The 18343-nt window shown below is 52.9% G+C and overlaps 3 protein-coding genes and 1 long non-coding RNA gene across 14 annotated transcripts in view; 2 read left to right on the forward strand and 2 right to left on the reverse strand.

Annotated features, from left to right (window-relative positions):
• Doc2a (double C2 domain alpha) overlaps positions 1-5390 on the forward strand; it is a 6207-nt gene extending 817 nt beyond the window's left edge. Inside the window, exons 1-11 of one of the 4 annotated variants that reach the window (XM_015491263.2) lie at positions 7-37; positions 737-1014; positions 1403-1482; positions 1684-1758; positions 1882-1991; positions 3329-3455; positions 3535-3594; positions 3674-3837; positions 3992-4073; positions 4281-4377; positions 4457-5390. In XM_015491263.2, the coding sequence (XP_015346749.1) occupies positions 750-1014; positions 1403-1482; positions 1684-1758; positions 1882-1991; positions 3329-3455; positions 3535-3594; positions 3674-3837; positions 3992-4073; positions 4281-4377; positions 4457-4602 (1206 nt within the window). In that variant the 5' untranslated portion in view covers positions 7-37; positions 737-749 and the 3' untranslated portion in view covers positions 4603-5390. Of the gene's footprint in view, positions 1-6; positions 38-270; positions 292-612; positions 1015-1402; positions 1483-1683; positions 1759-1881; positions 1992-3328; positions 3456-3534; positions 3595-3673; positions 3838-3991; positions 4074-4280; positions 4378-4456 lie in introns of those variants that run through there. The other 3 variants (XM_048789760.1, XM_048789763.1, XM_048789762.1) reach the window with 3 other exon arrangements.
• Ino80e (INO80 complex subunit E) lies at positions 5000-13690 on the reverse strand. 6 transcript variants are annotated; one of them, XM_015491267.2, is made up of 8 exons: positions 13443-13690; positions 13218-13288; positions 12986-13038; positions 10302-10380; positions 10111-10222; positions 9602-9718; positions 6141-6233; positions 5477-5556 (listed from the first exon to the last, which is right to left on the reverse strand). In XM_015491267.2, exons 1-7 carry the CDS (start codon positions 13521-13523, stop codon positions 6162-6164), a joined length of 585 nt encoding a protein of 194 aa, XP_015346753.1. In that variant the 5' UTR covers positions 13524-13690; the 3' UTR covers positions 5477-5556; positions 6141-6161. The 6 variants fall into 6 exon arrangements, with proteins under 6 accessions (XP_048645724.1, XP_015346751.1, XP_015346750.1 ...); XM_048789767.1 differs by lacking the exon at positions 6141-6233 and having other exon boundaries at positions 5000-5556; positions 9602-9667; XM_015491265.2 differs by lacking the exon at positions 6141-6233 and having other exon boundaries at positions 5000-5556.
• Positions 13691-13776: 86 nt separating this feature from the next.
• Positions 13777-17033, forward strand: Hirip3 (HIRA interacting protein 3). Of its 3 annotated transcripts, XM_048789759.1 has the most exons (8): positions 13779-14301; positions 14379-14499; positions 14585-14699; positions 15098-15735; positions 15775-16083; positions 16182-16350; positions 16430-16528; positions 16653-17033. In XM_048789759.1, exons 1-8 carry the CDS (start codon positions 14237-14239, stop codon positions 16814-16816), a joined length of 1680 nt encoding a protein of 559 aa, XP_048645716.1. In that variant the 5' UTR covers positions 13779-14236; the 3' UTR covers positions 16817-17033. The 3 variants fall into 3 exon arrangements, with proteins under 3 accessions (XP_015346748.1, XP_048645716.1, XP_015346747.1); XM_015491262.2 differs by having other exon boundaries at positions 13777-14301; positions 15098-16083; positions 16834-17033; XM_015491261.2 differs by having other exon boundaries at positions 15098-16083.
• Positions 17034-17531: 498 nt separating this feature from the next.
• Positions 17532-17904, reverse strand: LOC125612365. The gene is made up of 2 exons (XR_007342721.1): positions 17844-17904; positions 17532-17684 (listed from the first exon to the last, which is right to left on the reverse strand). It is a non-coding gene; the product is annotated as an uncharacterized LOC125612365 (long non-coding RNA).
• Positions 17905-18343: the final 439 nt, after the last annotated feature.

Consider the following 18343-nt stretch of genomic DNA (forward strand, 5'->3'; position numbering starts at 1 on the left):
GCCCAGTGCCTGGCACCTGTTGGAGGCACAGAAACAGGTGCAGGGGGCTGGGCCGGCCGGGGGCGTGAGGGTGAGGGTGAGCGCCTTAGCCTGTGTGCTCCGGGGCTGTGCAGCTTTCCTGCGGCTGAATTTCTGGCTCCCCTTGGGAGGCACGGTCAGAAGGAGGCATCTGAGGCTGAGGTCCTCACCTTGGGCTGCGGGAAAGACAGGAGGCAGCGGCAAGGGGGACCAGGCAGACAGACAGATCCCGGGGCAGAATGAAGGCTCAGCAGGAAGTGGAAGCCCAGAGGGGTGGGTGACACCCGGACCAGACTTGAGCCTGGTGCAGGGGATGGCCAGAGCTTAGAGGCAGGGACCTCTGGGGGTTGCTATGGGGTATACAGGGCCCAGGCACAGAGGGGAGCCCAGGATGAGAGGACTGAGCCTGGAAGATGACAAAGGGACAATCTGGAGGTGGGGGGCAAGGTTGAGGGGAGCCAGGACCTGTCTGCTCTGTGTGCCGGGAGTGGCCTGGCAGCTCAACCCCTGTGGAGCCAGGCTCCTGGTCTGGAGGGCCCAGGCCTCCTGCCTGCCCACTCCCTGGCACAGGTTGCCCTCTCCCTTGACACCTAGGAAGGGCGGCCAGAGAGGGCCCCACAGACCAGGAAGCTCAGCCTGGCCCTCAGCCAGCAGGCATAGGTATGAGGAGTCAGCCAGCCAGCCAGCCGCCTCCAGCCCTCACACCCTCCTCCCCCAGCCAGGGGTGCTGCATGAGGGGCCGCAGGGGCGACCGCATGACCATCAATATCCAGGAGCACATGGCCATCAACGTGTGCCCCGGGCCCATCCGGCCTATCCGCCAGATCTCTGACTACTTCCCTCGTCGGGGACCAGGACCTGAAGGCGGGGGCGGGGGCTGCCGGGAGGCCCCAGCTCATCTGGCACCCCTGGCTCTAGCCCCTCCTGCGGCCCTCCTTGGGGCCACCACGCCTGAGGACCGAGCTGAGGTGGACAGCTATGATTCAGACGATACCAGTGAGTCTGGGGACTTGAAGGGCTCCTGGTGTTAATGGGGGGCCTCCAGGCTTGTGGGAGGGGACAGGCCCTGCTGGGTGTGCACTAGCCGAGGGGGGAGGAAGGATGAGGGATGGTGGGGCTGCCACCACAGCTGCAGTCCGGGTGGAGATTACAGCTTGAGCAAGGCTAATATTCAATATTTCTGCTGAGACACTCCACCACCCACACAGCCCCAGTGGCGGCCGAGCCAGGGACCCAGACACACACATGCACATGCCCACTCAGCCTCTTGCACACACTCACGGGCCCACAGAGATGGAGTCGTGCACATTCACGTTCAGCCATGGGTCCCTCACACACACTTGTCTTGGCATGCCGACTCATGCCACCTTCCCCTCTTCTGCAGCTGCCCTGGGCACACTGGAGTTCGACCTTCTCTATGACCAGGCCTCCTGCACTCTGCACTGTAGCATCCTCAGGGCCAAGGTGGGCACTCCCTGCCTGCCAGGCTCTGACCCTATGGGGTCCCAGCCTTCCTTCCCTTCCCCAGTGTTTTATGCTTGAACCCCACTCCTTCCTGCCTCCTTGGCACCTTCCCTTGAGTGCTGCACACCTTCAGAATCCTGCTTTGCCGAGGGCGGGGGAAGGGGCTGGGAGTCACCATCCTCTTTGCTGTCCTCCCTCCAGGGCCTCAAGCCCATGGATTTCAATGGCCTAGCTGATCCCTATGTTAAGCTGCACCTGCTGCCTGGAGCCTGCAAGGTAACAGTATCCTCTTTCTCCCAATTTGGTCCCATCTGTGGGTCCAACCCAAATTCTCCCAGCCTCTGCCTTTCTCTAGGGGCCTTAGGGACAAGTATCAGAACCCTTTTCTCCACACCCCAGGCCAATAAGCTAAAAACGAAGACTCAGAGGAACACGCTGAATCCTGTGTGGAATGAGGACCTGACCTACAGTGGGATCACAGACGATGATATCACTCACAAGGTGCTCAGGTGAGGGCTCAACCTCCCTGCTGCCAAGGATTCTAGCCTGGCACCTCCTCTGGGACACCTGTTATTGTAACTTTCTTTGGTTGGGTGACCTCTTTTTATCCCATTAAGCCCTTACCTTGCTGATGCTCAAGAACAATCAGTGGCTCTCCAGCCCCTTCAGCAGCAGGCTGAGATATTTTCCTGGCCTTGCCACCCCCAAAGTACCTCCTGCTGTTCCTCCCATAGAGGACTACCTAGCGTCTTCTGGTTGTCAGTTTTATAACTCCTGACTTTGTTGGAAGCTCTCGGCTTCCTCTCTGCCAGCCTAAATCCCACTCATTTGGAGCTCAGTCCAAATTCTGCCTCCTCCAGAAAGCTTTTATGGGACCCCTTGTCAGAAGCTCTGACCAAAGTTGGATCTGTGCTTTGGTCTGCCTGCCCTGTCTTGTGTTTACTTAAAACCTCTGAGGGAATTTTTCGGGGTCAGAGAACTTGTTCTGTCATTGAAAGAGATGGAGATGTGGGATGCAATCCCTCAAGGGTAATGAAAGCAGTGATGCCTTAGTTTTTGTTCTTGGACAAGAGTGAGCCACAGAAGGGTCTGCCTCAGGGAAGGGGATATGGTCAGGGCTGTTTTACAAAGATCACTTTGGGGGAGTGAGGGACAGAGGCAGAAACCAGAAAAGCTGGCACCATGTTTGAGATGTGAGAACGGGGCCCGAAAATTACTGAGAACTCACCAGTGAGCAGTTTTTCCATTTCTTTGTCAGTTGACCCTCAGCATAGCTTCCAGATTTGGGTACCCATTATCTCCATTTTACAGATGGAAACTGAGGCTAAGGGAGGTTAAGTGACTTCGCAGGTAGGTAATAAATGGCAGGACTGGGACTTCAACATGCCCACATGCCACAGCTGCTCAGCACATTAGCTGGTCACAGCAGCAGCAGCATGAGTAGAGTGGGCAGACGGAAATAAAGACCTTCACTTCTTAATTGCTGGGTTGACATGTCTCTGCCAGCTTGATGCCCTGCTCCAGGTGGAAAGGACAGGAGGGCCCAAGGAGGTGAAGGGTCCTTGATTGCCTGTCCCAGACTCCTCAAGGCCCTTCTAGCTCTCACAGCCTGCACCTATGGTCACATCCGCCAACACACACCTGCGGGGTTCAGACAGATCCTGTCTCCTGGATGGGGATGGGGGCAGTCCCTAAGATTTGTGAGGGCTTTCTGCAGATCCTGAAGGGCGAGGGACACTGGAACAGGGCAAGCTCTAGGGCAGAGCTGAGACTGGTCTGAGAACCCTTCTCCCACACTGGAGCAGGGCTCAGGTACGGGGGCCCTGACCCTGAAGTTCCCTGCCAGGATCTCTGTCTGTGATGAAGACAAGCTGAGCCACAATGAGTTTATCGGGGAGATCCGAGTGCCCCTCCGCCGCCTCAAGCCTTCGCAGAAGAAGCATTTTAACATCTGCCTTGAGCGCCAAGTCCCGGTCTGTGTGGGAGCTGTGGGATTCCTGGCGGGGGAGCCCTAGAGGCCAGATTGCCAGAAGCTTCTCTTTGCCCCCTCAGCTGGCTTCACCCTCTTCCATGTCTGCGGCACTAAGGGGCATCTCCTGTTACCTGAAGGAGGTGAGGAGCCTCACAGGGGCCATAGTTGGGTGGGAGGTGGTGGAGGACCTGGATAGACCCCTGTATCTGTCCCCTGCAGCTGGAGCAGGCAGAGCACGGACCTGGGCTGCTAGAGGAGCGCGGGCGCATCCTGCTGAGCCTCAGCTACAGCTCTCGGCGCCGGGGGCTGCTGGTGGGCATCATGCGCTGTGCGCACCTGGCTGCCATGGACGTCAACGGCTACTCTGACCCTTACGTTAAGACGTGAGCCCTCACCTTTGCCGGAGCCTGAACCTGCCCGAGATCCTCTGGGGCATGGCCTGTTCCTATAGCCCACTGTCTCCTCCCCAGGGACCCTGAGCCTTGCCCTAGATTCCTCTGGGTCTTGGCCTATCCCTAATCACATTCCCACCCCCAGGTACCTGAGACCAGATGTGGATAAGAAATCCAAGCATAAAACACGCGTGAAGAAGAAGACTCTAAACCCGGAATTTAATGAGGTAAACATGGACAAGTATCAGAACCCTTTTCTCAGGGACAAGTATCAGAACCCTTTTCTCCACACCCCAGGCCAATAAGCTAAAAACGAAGACTCAGAGGAACACACTGAATCCTGTGTGGAATGAGGACTGAAATCAGAGTGGACTGGGGACCAGAGCAGGGATTAGAAAGGGCCTCACTGGAGGTGTGGTTCATCTTGTCCCCAGGAATTTTTCTACGAGATGGAACTCTCCATTCTAGCCACCAAGACTCTGGAAGTCACTGTCTGGGACTACGACATTGGCAAATCCAATGACTTCATAGGTGAGGCGAGCCCAGCGAGGTGGTGCCCAGGGTGGACTAATGGGCAGGAAGCCAGGCCCTGACTCTGTCTGCTCTTCAGGTGGTGTGTCCCTGGGGTCAGGCGCCCGAGGAGAGGCACGAAAGCACTGGAGCGATTGTCTACAGCAGCTGGACACAGCTCTGGAGCGCTGGCACACCCTGACCAGCGAGCTGCCCCCTGCGGCTGGGGCTCCTCCCTCCACCTGAGTGGACAGCTGCTGCCCGGCACAGGCCCCTCGGGCCAGGTCCAGTACCCAACCCTCGCACGAGTGTGTTGCACGTTTACACAGGGTGGGATGCCCCCACCCCACGCCACCTTATTTGTGTGAGAGTCTCTGTGACCGTGGGTCTGTCTTGTGAGGGACTGTGGAGATCTGTATTCACATATGCAACTTCCTCTTGCCTGACTCGCTATCACCTGCAAATATGCAAACCACCCCGCCTGCACACCTGCGGGGAGTGCTGTCAGAGCCACACCCCAGGGACCCCTGCTCCTTTCTCCAGCCTCTCCAGGCTGCCCCACCCCTCCCCGCACGGGAGGAGGTTGGATTCGGGGAGGTTTGGAGGAGGAGAATGTTCCCAAAAGAGAAGAGGACACGCAAGAGAAGAGCCACTCCTTTAATACACAAAAGTCCTAGCCCTGTACAGCTGCCCTTCTAAAGGGGTGGCCATCACTGGGTCTCTGCCTCCCTGTGAGGTAGCAGATGCTTCTGGCCACTCATTTAAATAGCTGTCCCCTAGATGGGGCTGGGATGTGAGGGCAGGGCCCCTGCCACCTTCCTGGGGGACACTCGTGCATGTTTACGCCTTCTCTGATTGTGTCAGTGGCCGAAGCATGGCAACTGGGCGTCAATAAACATCTCTGAGGAAGCTGGGGCTCATGTGTGCTGGCACAGGGAGGGGGTGCTGGCCAGCGGTTTGGCAGAAGACGCTGGGTGGTCACTCCGGGATGTCAATCACCAGGTCATCGTCCCCGTCCAGGGCATCATCTCCACTGCCTGCATCGCTGAACATCTGCCGCGGGACGGTGCTCAGGATTGTGTGAGGGGGCATCTTAGGAGGGGGCAGGGGGGTCAGGGCAGCTCCAACCCCAGCTCCAGGACCCCGGGCAGGGAAGGTCAGTGGCCCGCCCACAGGGCAGTCAGGGGGTCCCACCGCCATCTGCAGCAGGGGAAAGAAACAGAGGGAGGACTTGTCAGATCTCCAGGAGGCTACACACCACCCCTTAAGGCAGTTCTGAGGGGTGGGGAAGGGGCAAAGGCTCATTCAAGGGACAAAGGACACAGCCAGTCAGCCAGTGCTGCAATCAGGGACCTGCCCCACCTTGGCCCCTTCAAATTCCAAAACAGCAAGTGCCTGGGAGTGAGGGGCAGTGATGGAAGGTATGATGATGGGGGAGGGTGGGGTGACTGATAGGAAACTGGGAAGGGAGATTGGGCCCTGCCCTCTCCAGGGAGGCACCCTGAATGCCCTGTAACAGCAATTAAAGCCAGTCAGAGCCAGAGACAGCACGGAGTGCCTACCTCCTCCTGCCTCTGGGCCCCTCAGGTTCCACCTGCCACCAAGGCCTGTTCTCCCCCTCCTCCTGCAGGACTCACTGGTTCAGTGGAGGGTATCACAGGCCACCCCAGCCAGGAGCCTGGGAGGCTTCTTCGCCCCCCCAGAAGTTTCTATTACATCTGGGACAGACCCCTCCGTTGGATCCCCGCAGCCACTGGCCTGGGCCAGGCCTCCTCTCAGCTCACCTGTGCTAGGGGACCAGCCTCCTAACTGGACTCCCTGCCTTCAGCCTCTCCCAGATCCAGCTCCTCCTCCACACTGCAGCCAGAGTGCTCGCTCTAGAACACAAACCTGAGCATGTCACTCCTCCACCTGAGGGCCCTGGCCCTCCTGCCCTCAGGACAGGCAGTGCAGTGTTCCTGACAACAGGCCAGCCCCTCCACCTGGAGCATCCTTCTCTATTAGTCATAAGTCCTGCTTTATCCTGAGGCTGGGAAGTGGCCTCTGTCCTGACCAACCCTCCAGTCCCACCTCAGCAGGTCCTCAAAAAGCCTTCCCAACAACAATTCTCTGAGTATGGGAGGCAGCCCTCATGCTTAGTAGGCACAACCTGAGCACCTACAATGTGCCAGGTGACTTCAGTCAATGATCTCCAATCCTTAGGGCTACCCTGAGTGGGAGGAGGGTTACCTGACAGGGGAGAGAACTGAGGCTTAGAAATGGAAGTTTTAAGGAACAGACCTACCAGGTCCTCACTGGGCAGTGCCTAGTGTGGCCCTGGACTGGATATGGCAGGAAATAGTCACATGTCGACTCCATGGTGGCCTCCCAATTGCTTTAACACATCTGGCCTAATGGCCTGATCTCTGCTTCTCAAGGAGCCTCACCCTGACTTCTGCTCCTGGGGTGACATGGGGGACTAGAGTGAATCAGGCTGCAGGCACAAGAGCCTGCCACAACAGATGGCAAATTGGAGGCCCAGCTCTGAAAACCAGACTGTGCTAAGCGCCCACAGGTCAGACACACAGACACTAAAAAGAGCAGCTATGTGAGCCTCCCTCCTCTGGCTACTACCTCTTGATCCCTACCTGTTCCCCATATCCTCCCCTGGCCTGGACTTCCTCAATGGCCTCCTCGGTGTGACCAAGAACTAATGTGGCTCTGGCCTGCTGGGGCTCAGGCACTATGTTGCAATCTCCACGCTTTACTCATTTAGCCTGACATGATTCCAAGGACACTGAAGAAAGTGAGGGTCACAGAGTTAACGACATGCCCAAGACCACATGGGAGGTGGAAGAGCCCGGATTCCAACCCGGGGCCTTGTGCACACTAGGCAAGTGCTCTACTACCAAGTTAGACCAGGCCCCAGCGGTTTTTTTCTTTTTTTGAGTCAGGGTCTGACTATGTTGCCCAGGCTGGTCTTGCACTCCTGAGCTCAAGTGATCCTCCTGCCTCAGCCTTCTGAGTAGCTAGGATTACAGGCGTATGTCACCCGCCTGGCCAGGGCCCAGCTGAATGTGCCACCTCTGCTCATACTTGCCACCTCCCATCTCTTTCTCACCCACAATCTTCAGAGACTCCGACTCCCTTCACAGTAACGGACCACCTTCTTTTCCGGGTATCCAATCCTTCTTTCTATAATCCCACTCTACCCTGTTGTTTTCCCAATATTGTTCTCTCATTACTCCTCCTACAGGCCACAATTTCCACTTGGTCTCCATCTCCCTTCCTACTAGCCTGGACTATCCAGATCTCACTTACTCTCCACTCAAATGTTCTCTCAAATCTTCTCTCTCCTCTGAGCACTTCCCTGATCTCTCCCCTCCCCCACATGCGGCGACTGACTTGGGCCTCTCTCTCAACCAATATGTTGTGAGAGGAAAGATCCTATGAATCTAGAACTTAGCTCCGGCATTGTTCTGCTTTAGGCCCCAGCTCCTAGCAGACGCCTCCTACTGCCCACACTTATGCCGTTGCCAGAGTCCCCCATCTGCTCCAGACTGCCCTGGTTACTTTCTCCACTCCTGCCTTTCAGGCCAGAAGCAAAAACCTTCAGCAGGGGTATTACCAGCCCGCTGTTGTGTTGGGGATGGGACCCAGGGCCTCGGGCATGCTAGGTAAGTGCTCCACCACTGAGCTGCACCCCAGCCCCAGAACCCACCCTCTTAACCACTAGACACAACATCGTATTTTGCTTCTGACTTCAGAGCCAAGAGCCATCCACCCTGGTCCCAAATCAACTTTGATTCCAATCCGAATGAACAATGTGCCCTCAGTGGGCTCCTCAACACTCCTGAGGCTCCCTCTCGGCCCTCTTCCCTTCCCCATCCACCTCTGTGTTGAAAACTTCCAGTGGCATCCCCGAGAACCCCATGCTCATGTATCCGATGCTGACATTTCCAGGTGGCCTTTTAACACCAAGCTCATCTTCCCTCCAGATTCTGCTCCTCCCACAACTCTCCCCATCTCAGAAAAAGGCCGCTCCACTTCTCCAGTTGCTCAGGCGAGCATCCTGGAGTCTGGCTGGGCCCTCTCTCCCTGTTACAGCTACACTTGGTCTCCCAGGAAACCTGTGGCCCCTGCTCTAAAACGGACACCTGTCTCACTCTGTACTCTCTCCACAGCTACCAGGTTTTCTGTGGGTCACTTCATCACTGTCATCCTGACTTGTCCCCTACCCCTGCACCCAGGCTGGCCTCCACACAGCAGTGTTGGCAAGGTGACCAAAATGTAAATTGGAACAGATGCCACCTTCGCTCAGCCTCCTCCAGTGGCTCCCATTTCAGTCACTGTACCAGCCACAGTCTTTCAGAAACTGGAAGGGCCTTCACAGTTGCCTACATCTTGTCCTTCAATTGCCTACGTCTTTGACCTGCTCTGTGATCACTCTCCTCCACTTCCCTCCCACCAAATCCCTGAACAAGCCAAGCATGCACACTCCTGGGGCTTTTGCCTGGCTGTCCCTGACTGAAACCCTTTCCCTGGGATCCAAGTGGCTTGCTCTCATTTCCTTTAAGTCTCTGCTCAAGTACATCCCAGACCACCCACCCTGGAGCTCCCCACCCTTTTCTTGACTGTTTTCTCTCCTGACACCTATTCATCTTGTTTATCTTCTGTCCATCTTGCTAGAATGTGAGTTCCACAAGGGAAGGGGTTCCACCTGCTTTGTTCACTACGGCAATGTAGCACCTAGGATGGTGCTTGGCATGAAGCAGGTGCTCCACCAACACTTGATGATTCCATCTAGTTTGATCACTTACTCTACAGATGCAAAATCTAGAACACTTATAGAATCAGAGAGACCTGCTCAAAGTTGTATAACCATGTTATACTGGGGGAGTACTGATTGAATTCTAGATCCCACAATTTTGCACCGCTCTGGGGCTGCCTGGTTGTCATACAGCACTCACGACCTGTGCAAATGCACCCTGCCTGGGACCACACTGCAGACCCTGGGCATGCTGCCACTGTGTAAGGGCAGGACTCCAGGCATCCTCACTCCAAACCCCCCAAGGCTGGTTCTGCCCCAGATTTGTCTCAAAAGAAGTCTGAGTCAGGACTTCTCGGATCCACCCCTTAGTGCCTAGTCCTGGGCTGGACTCTCAGCAGTTCCAAATAAAAAATGGATACCCAGCCCATCTTGAGCCTCCCTCAGATAGCTGTCCTGCTGATGGGGCCCCTCCCTAACGTCCCCAAATCAGGGTACCTTGAGTTTCCGGGGCAGGCGGGGTCGTTTCTCCCGCTTGGGCCTCAGGGGGCTGGGCTCGGGCAGCTGCAGGGCCAGGTAGTCAGAAGGGAATGGGGGGTAAGGGGGAGAAGCCAGCTGCTGGTGGGAGTGGGGGATGGAGATGGGAAATGGAATGGGTCAGGGTGAGGGGTGAAGGGAAGAAATGCAAACAGGAGGAAGAATGGAAAAACAAAAGAGATGGTGATGAGTGTGGCTCCCAGGGCTCCTGAGAATAGAAGGGGAAGGGACAGCAGCAGGACTATGTCCTGGGATCTGCTCTCCTCAGTCATTCTGTCCCTTGTTCCTACACCAGAGAGAAGGTGGGCAGCCCCGACACTCCCTCCAGGGATGCTTGCTGGCCATACCCAGACAGATGTCCCCAGAGTTGGGGTGACTGTATGTGGAGGCCTGGCCCCTTTGCCCAAATGATGCCCACCTTATTCCCAGGCATCTTAGTCCACCACTTCTTACCCTTGACCCCAACTCACCGAGCTCAAGTATGGGGAGGGGGCTCCAGAGGCCTGAAGGGGAAACCCTGTTGAAGGAGGCAGGGAGAGACTGGAGGGGGAGGGAGCACCCCCCAGCGGAGGGCTTCTTTTCCTGGAGAAAAGACAGAGGAGGAAGTCAGAGGCAGCTGGGAGGCCCAGGTCCACCCCCCACCCCCATGGCTGCTTCTTACCTTTTGGGGGCTGGTGTGTCAGATAACTTAGGTGTTCCCTCTGTCTCGCTGTTCTCTGAAGATGCGGTGGCATCTGAGTCTGTGTAGGAGAAGAGCTGGTCAGTGGAGGCTGGGGGCTCACAGTCTACTTCAGAGGGCTGTACCCTCAACACTTTAGAAGGAAGCTGACACCCCAGCTGGCACACACATATGTACTATTCTGGGGAGACCCACAGCTTCCCCAGCTTTCACAATCTGTTTCCTACTCTGGCTTCTTCATAACACATTTGCCAAACATGTACTACGTGCCAGGCTCCTTTACACTTACCGCCTTTGGTCTTTATAACCATCACCTCCACTTTCCAGATGTCACTGAGGCTCAGAAAGTAAGGTATAGGACTGGGACTTGAATTAACTGTGATTCCTTGACTATTTTACGTAACTCCCTCCTATATGCCTCCAAGATGCCTTCAGCTCCTGCCTGCTCCACATTCCATATTCTGGGTCCTGTTAATCTAACCCTATCCCAATAAAACTGTCTTTTCTGTGTGTGTAGTCCTGGAGATCTAACCTAGGGCCACACTCATGCTAAGCTCATGTTCTACCACTAAACTATACACTTCAACTCCTAAAACTGTACTCTATCATTCTAACCTCTTTACTCAAAAATATAATTTTTTTGTGTTCAATACTTCTTCCTAGAAGACCCATCATTTACTTCAAAAGTGATGAATATGATATATGCAGTTGCTGATTTCTCTTCTTTTTTTTTTTTTTTTGGTGGTGGTTCTGGGAATTGAATCCCAAGCCTCATGCACATTAGACAAGCACTTTACTACTGAGCTACATCCCCAGCCCCTCAGACAAATCTTTTAAAATAGTGGATTCAAGTCAGGTAGAGTAGCATGGTCCTGTAATCTCAGCTTCTTGGGAGATTGAGGCAGGAGGATCTCAAGTTTAAGGCCAGCACGGGAATTTAGCAAGACCCCCGCTGAAAAACAAAACAAAATTAAAAAGGGCCAGGTATGTAGCTCAGTGATAGAGTATTTGCCTTGCATGTGCCAAACCCTGGGTTTGATCACTAATAAATACTCCCCCACCCTCTCACACAAAAGCAAGATTGAATGCCACCTTCTCTCAGAAGTCATCTAGAATCTCAGGCCCAGTTAATTGCTGGCTCTCAGAACCCTCTACTTTCACTTGTCATGGTTTTCCTCACACTCTGTGAGAAGTATCATGTATGGACATCTCCTTGAATAAACTTTGGGTTCCTTTAGGATAAAAGTAGAGGCTTACATCTCTGGCAAAGCTCCCCAGATTTAACCCCCTCTGATCATGAACATGCTGGGTTCTCTCACCGCCCCATCCTGAAGTTTCAGGAAATTACTGAAAGACTTTAGGGTGGGGAGAAGCACAGAATGAGGAGCTAAAATAAAGCCAAACTTTCTGTCATGACCTACGTACGCTGGTCCCTGCCTACTTCTAACTTTATCTACAATTTTCCTATAGTAGTAAATGAATAACGGGTGTTGTATGGTCCAACAGAATATTATTTTACAGCTTTTTCAAATTCTGGGTTTCAATCCACTAGTGGTCATGAAGTTTGCAACCAGCGTCAAAAGTAGTCTAAAAAACAGGGTTGAACTACATATAGTGATATTAAAAATGTTTTGTTAAATTTGATTATATAAGTATATATGTGAAGACTTGATCAAAATGTAAAATATATTAACAGTATTGTAACATTGTTAATTGTTAATACTAAAAACAATATGAAAAACAATGCCCTATACTCTTCATCCCTGTTACTCAGACAAGCCTGGCTGGTTCTTACCTTAGGGCCCCTATATTTGTTATTCTGCCTAGGAAGCTCTAACCCTATACTCAGAAAATTGGCTGCTGCTTCTTTTCTTTTTTTGTTAGTGGGGATTGAATCCAGGGGCACTTTACCACTGAGCTACCACCAGTCCTTTTTCTTTCTTTCTTTCTTTCTTTTTTTAAAGACAGTGTCTTACTAAGTTGTTTAGGGACTCACTAAGTTGCTAAGTCAACCCTGGAACTTGTGATCCTCCTGCCTCAGTCTCCCAAGTCACTAGTATTACAGGTATGTGCCACAGTGCCTGGCGGGCTTTTAGATTTTTAAGTGATTGAAAAAGCCAAAGAAAAATCATACTTCATGTGGAAACTAAATGAAATTCACTTTTCAGTGTCCATAAAGTTTTATCAAAACACAGCCAAATATGTCAATACTGGCTGAGGCTGCTTTCACACCAGCTGAGTAACTGCTTAAAGAAAGCATATTCCACAAAGTCTAAAACATTTACTATCTGAGCCTTGACCAAAAAAAAAAAGAGTCTACTCTTGTTCTACTTAAATCACCACTTCACCACTGCATTATCCTGTTTTTTTATCTAAATCCTTATTGCTAACTAAAATTCTAGTTCATTTCCTCTCGACTAGAATAAAAGTTACAAGAGACCACGTGCTTTGTCCGTCTTTGCTACTGTTATATTTCTTGTGCCAAGCACAGAGCTTGAAACACAGTAGATGCTCCATAAGTACTTGAATGAAAGAATGGTAGAGGTGGAGGCTTAAGAACCATTGGAGGCTGCATCAGTTTCCAATGCCTAAGAAGATGGACCCAGGAAGACTTGCTTAAGTGCCAAAAGCCACGTCTACCTCCAGTTTTTCATGACCTTGCTCACCAGAGGAGTCTTCATCCACGTTCTCATATTGCAGAAGTCGGTCTAGGAGAAAACTGAGGGAAGAAGTGGGAAGGAGAGTGTTTATTCCCATCTCAGCAATATTCTCCCGACCCTCCTAGAGGGTCCAAAGGATTCTACTAAGAGCCCATGCATTTGTGGTCCTACTCCAGGATGGGGCCACATGGTGGATCCCTAGGAGTCACACTGCCCTCGTCCCTGCAACTTGCCTCACCTCTTGTCCCGAGAAACCTTCAGTAATTTCCTCTGCGCCTTCCTCAGCTCCTCCTGGAAGCACTCGTGTTCCTGTATCACGAGCAGGGCGGGCGCTGATCAAGAGCGGTCGATAAAGGGGCCGGGAACCCGAAGACAGCTCGCCCCACCCCCTTTACACATGGGTAAACTGAGGTCCTCTCAGCGCCAGGCCTCGCACTCCGCAACCTCCCACACCAGCACTCACGTAGATGAGAAATTTGAGCTTCCGCTTCAGATTACGATATTTCTTTTTGTAGTCCACTTCACCGTCTGCCGGCCCGTTCATGACCCGCCCCAGAGCAGCACCCCAGTGTCGGGCGTCCAGCTACGGCGAGCCGGGTCCTTCGGGTCTCTCGCGCCCCCACTTCCGGAGACTCTGCAAAGCAGTACCTTCTCGGACTACTACTCCCGGCGTGCCCCGCGCGCAGGCAGCGTGTCCGCACGGACCGCCCTCCTGGGGAACACCGGGAAAGGAACGCGGCTTCCAGTGGCTGCGCTGAAGATGGCGTAGCAGCGGCGCGATGACGTCATAAAGATGGCGGACGCTGGAGGGCGCCGTTACTGATTCTAAATGTGCTTAGGGTTTTGGAGCCAGGAAAAGATCTCCCCCAGAGATTCCTAGTCTCTTGGGGAGTATGCTTTTTTTCTTCTGACCTTCATAATAACAGAGGTCTAGTCGGTGTCCGCGGCCACGGTGGAAGGGATCGTCGCGAGTTGATTACGTTACAACCAAACGCTGTCGGCGCCGAATCGGTTTCTAACAAGAACTTTATAAATGATTAATTCAAACCAAGGGTAGGAGTCGCGAGACCCTTCAATTTCTCAGAGAAAACAAGTTTTGTGTGCCAAAGTTCTCTGCCCCAGCGGTCTGTCACCGAAGTTCAACCGGCACCTGGTCTTACGGTGCCGCGGCACTGCGCGTGCGCGAGCTACTGTCAAACGCGCTGACCAAGGCGGACAGGAAAAAAGGCGGGAGCCGCCAATCCCAAGTGGAGCAAAATGGCGCAAGAAAATGAGATGCAGGAGTTCACGCGGAGTTTCTTCCGAGGCCGACCTGACCTCAGGTGCACTAGGGACAGGAGTTGGGGTTGGAAAGGGCAGGGGTGGAGCGGGGACTGCGCCTTGACACTTGTCTCCATAGCACGCTCACGCACTCCATCGTGCGGCGGAAGTTCTTGGCTCAAGTGGGCCGCAATCATCTGAAACCCGAAGAGAAGCAGGTGCTGAAGAGGCTGGTGGAGGAAGAGCTGCTGAAGATGCAGGTGAGGGCACAGGCATAGGCCACCAGAGGTGGGGTTTATTGCCCGGATGGGGCGGGACACAACCTTAGTACTTTTTGCTCTCGAGGTGGATGAAGCTGGTTCTAGGGAAGAGAAGCTAGACCTTACCAAAAAGGTGAAGAGGCCTCCCACCCCCTGCAGTGACCCAGACAGCAAAAGGTTCCGCTTCAATTCAGAGTCAGGTTAGTGCCTCTTCCCTCCTATCTGTGCCTTCTGCATCACTGGTTCATTCAAAAGGTATTTATTTGTTGGGCTGGGCTGGGCTGTGGCTCAGTGGTAGAGCTCTTGCCTAGCACGCGTGAGGCACTGGGTTCAATTCTCAGTACCACATATAAATAAATAAATAAAAGTCCATCGACAATTTTAAAAATGTTATTTTTTAAAAAAGGTATTTGTTGTATATTATGTCCCAAGGCATTATATGGGCCCAGGCATCTGGAACCAGAAATTGGGATGGAATGATGGCTGTTTCCTACTGCCCTTCCATCTATCAGAGCAGGGCCGGAGGTAACCAATCCCAAATGGAGGGAAAATGGACAGGAGAAACCTATACCAACCCTCTTTTCTCTCCACATTGCAGAATCCAGCTCTGCAGCCTCCAGTCCTGACTCCTTTGGATCCCCAACAAAGAATGGGACGGCAGCAGCAGAAGTCAGCCCAGCCAAGGAAGAGAAGGGTCCAAGTCAAGCCTTAAAGAAAGTGGTTGAGAGCAGTGATGAGGAACAGCAAGGAGACCTGACTGCAAATATGGGAATAGAGAATAGTGAGGAGGAAGAGGGTTCTGTCAGAACAAGTAAGGTTTGGAAGGAAGGGAGCAGTGAGGAAGATGAGAAAAAAGAATACAAGGGAAGGACTAGGAAGAAACCTGGGATCAAGAACAAACAGGCATCAGGCAAGGCCTCAGCCAGGAAGAAGCAGGCCAGAGAAGAAAGGGAGGACAGTGAGGAAGAACCTGTCCAGAGAATAGCAAAGAAGGCAAGGGGAAATAGAGGGGCTCCAAGCCACCAGGAAAATGAAAAAGAGAGTGAGGAGGAAGAGATTGTGGCCAAGAAAGAGAGCAGGGAGGAGAAGGAGGTGGAGGAGGAGGAATGGAAGCCTGGAGCCAGAGGCAATGGAGGGGAAAGATCAGCTTGGGAGGGGAGAAGCTGTAAGCAGAAAAGCAGGGCAGGGAGGCAAACGAAAGACTGGGAGGACAGCGGGGATGAGAAAGAGGCAGTGGACAGTGAGGATGAGAAAGAGGCAGTGGACAGTGGGGAGGACAGTGGGGAGGATGAGAAGCCTCTAGTGCATTGGAAGAGCAAGGACAGGACCCAGTGTAAGGGTGGTCAGAGTCAGAGCGGAAGCAATGAGGATGGAGAAGACAGAGGGAAGGTGCAATCACCTGCCCAACTGGGCAGTGTCAACGGTGAGGAGAGTGACTTGGAGAGGGAAGTGAGTGACAGCGAGGCAGGAGAGAGCCCCAAGGGGGAAAGGAAAAACCGCTCATCTAAGAAGAGCTCCAAGAAAGGCAGGACACGAAACTCTTCTTCCTCCTCGGATGGAAGTCCAGATCCTAAAGGCAGGAAGGTGAGGGAACAGCTGAGGCAGGAGGCCACCACTAATAAAGAGGGAGACTCTGACTTCAGGGTAGCAGGCTTGGTCTTCAGGTACTCTTTCCTTGATAGGCTACCTCTGGTCGCCGTGGAGAGGACCACCCAGCTGTGATGAGGCTAAAACGCTACATCCGGGCCTGCGGTGCTCATCGAAACTATAAGAAGCTGCTGGGCTCCTGTCACTCACACAAGGAGCGTCTGAGTGTCCTCCGGGCTGAGCTGGAAGCCCTGGGAATGAAGGGTGAGGCAGTGCGTGCCCTGGGAGGTACAAGGGGGTCTGGCTGCTGGGGAGAAAGAGACACAAGCTTTTTTTGTCCCAGGTAACCCTTCCTTAGAGAAGTGTAGGGCCCTGAAGGAACAGCGGGAAGAGGCAGCAGAGGTAGCTTCCCTGGATGTTTCCAACATCATCAGTAGTTCAGGTGAGTCTTCTTCTCCAAGCCACCAGGAAAATGAAAAGGAAAGTGAGGAGGAAGAGTGAGGAGGAGCAGATGGGGTTGGATTTCCACAGACAACTAATCTTCCGTCCCTGACCCTGGCCCTCAGGCCGGCCACGCAGACGTACAGCCTGGAACCCTTCAGGAGAAGCAGTCCCACCAGGGGAGCTATACCGCAGAACACTGGACTCAGAGGAGGAGCGGCCCCGTCAGGCACCCCCAGACTGGTCACATATGCGTGGCATCATCAGCAGTGATGCAGAGAGTAACTAAGCTTCCCTGTCCCCGAGGAGGAACCCTTTCTATGTGTACAAAGTGTGTGTGGCACCTCCTACTCTAAACCTGCACAGACCAGGACCAGAGAAGACTGCAGCCCCCATGGACATAAGTTGTTCAGACACTACTTCTCAGCTTCACATTCTCGGTTTAAAGTGTTTACAGGGGTTTATTTTTAAAAGACTCAATAAAGGAATGTTTGTAATTACCATTAGAACCTGTCCCCCACTTTTACTCCCTATATCTTAAGACCAGAAAGCTGGGGGGCGGGCAGTACTATTAGTAACCAGGGGTCTAGCTCCCTTTCATTTCTCCCAGGTTCCCCAAAGTCATCCCAGCCTCTAGACTCTTTCACCCGAAGTCTGCTACCAGGCCATATCTGAGAAGTGTTTGTCTTAGCCTTCCTCCAACCTGTTGGTGGACCCCTCTGGTGACCCTGCTTTTAGCTAATCTGGTAATGCCCACTTGGGAGAAAGATGGCCTTAAGAATATAAAGCACAGCTGGGCACAGCAGGGCCCACCTATAATTCCAACAACCCAGGAGGCTGAGGCTGGATTGCAAGTTCTAGGCCAGCCTCCACAACTTGGCAAGATCTTGACTCAAAATTAAAAAAAATGAAAAGGGCTGAGGATATAGCTCAGGTACAAAGTCCCAGGTTTCAACCCCCAGTACCCCCACTCCCCCCAAAAAAGGATGTGAAGCACAAATGGATTTGGGGACAGTTGGTGTTTATGCCTTCCACTTCACAGGCACTTTTTCCAGGAGCCGATTCTGTCAGCCTTAAAGGGGTGGGTACAGGACTTAGACCTGACTGATCAGTGAGGGCCCTGCAGGCATCTGTCAGAAGTCTCCTTGTTGAGGCTGCTAAAAGTAAGATATAAAGTGTGAGCTGCCAGGGGTATGTGTGAAGTGGGGCTTTCTGAGATTTTTTGCCAAAGGAAAGCAGAGAATGGTGACATCCCTTGAAATCCTGGATCCAGTCATTAAAATCACTGGAATTTTGCTGGGCGTAGTGGTGCACACCTGTAATCCCAGTGACTCAGGAGGCTGAGGTAGGAGGATCACAAGTTCCAGGTCAGTCTCACCAACTTAGTGAGATCCTGTTTCAAAATAAAAAAATTAAAAGGTCTGGAGATGTAGCTTAGTGATGATGTGCCCCTAGGTTCAATCTTCAGTACCATAATCAATCAATCAAATTAATTAATTAATTAATGGGATTTAGTTACACAGCCCAGTAAATTTTCTTTCTGGTGCTGGGGATTGAACCCAGGGCCTTGTGCATGCGAGGCAAGTAATCTACCAACTGAGCTATATCCCCAGCCCATAAATTTTCTTTTAAAATACAAGTTAACTGGTGGACATGATGGCGCATGCCTGTAATCCCAGTGTGAACTCAAGAGGCTGAGACAGGAGAATTGCAAGTTCAATGCCAGCCTCAGCAATTTAGCAAGACCCTTAAGCAATTTATCAAGACCCTGTCTCAAATAAAAAGGGCTGTGGATGTGGCTCAGTGGTTAAGTGCC

Source organism: Marmota marmota, unplaced genomic scaffold (assembly GCF_001458135.2).
Source record: "Marmota marmota marmota unplaced genomic scaffold, marMar, whole genome shotgun sequence".
Lineage (NCBI taxonomy): Eukaryota > Metazoa > Chordata > Mammalia > Rodentia > Sciuridae > Marmota > Marmota marmota.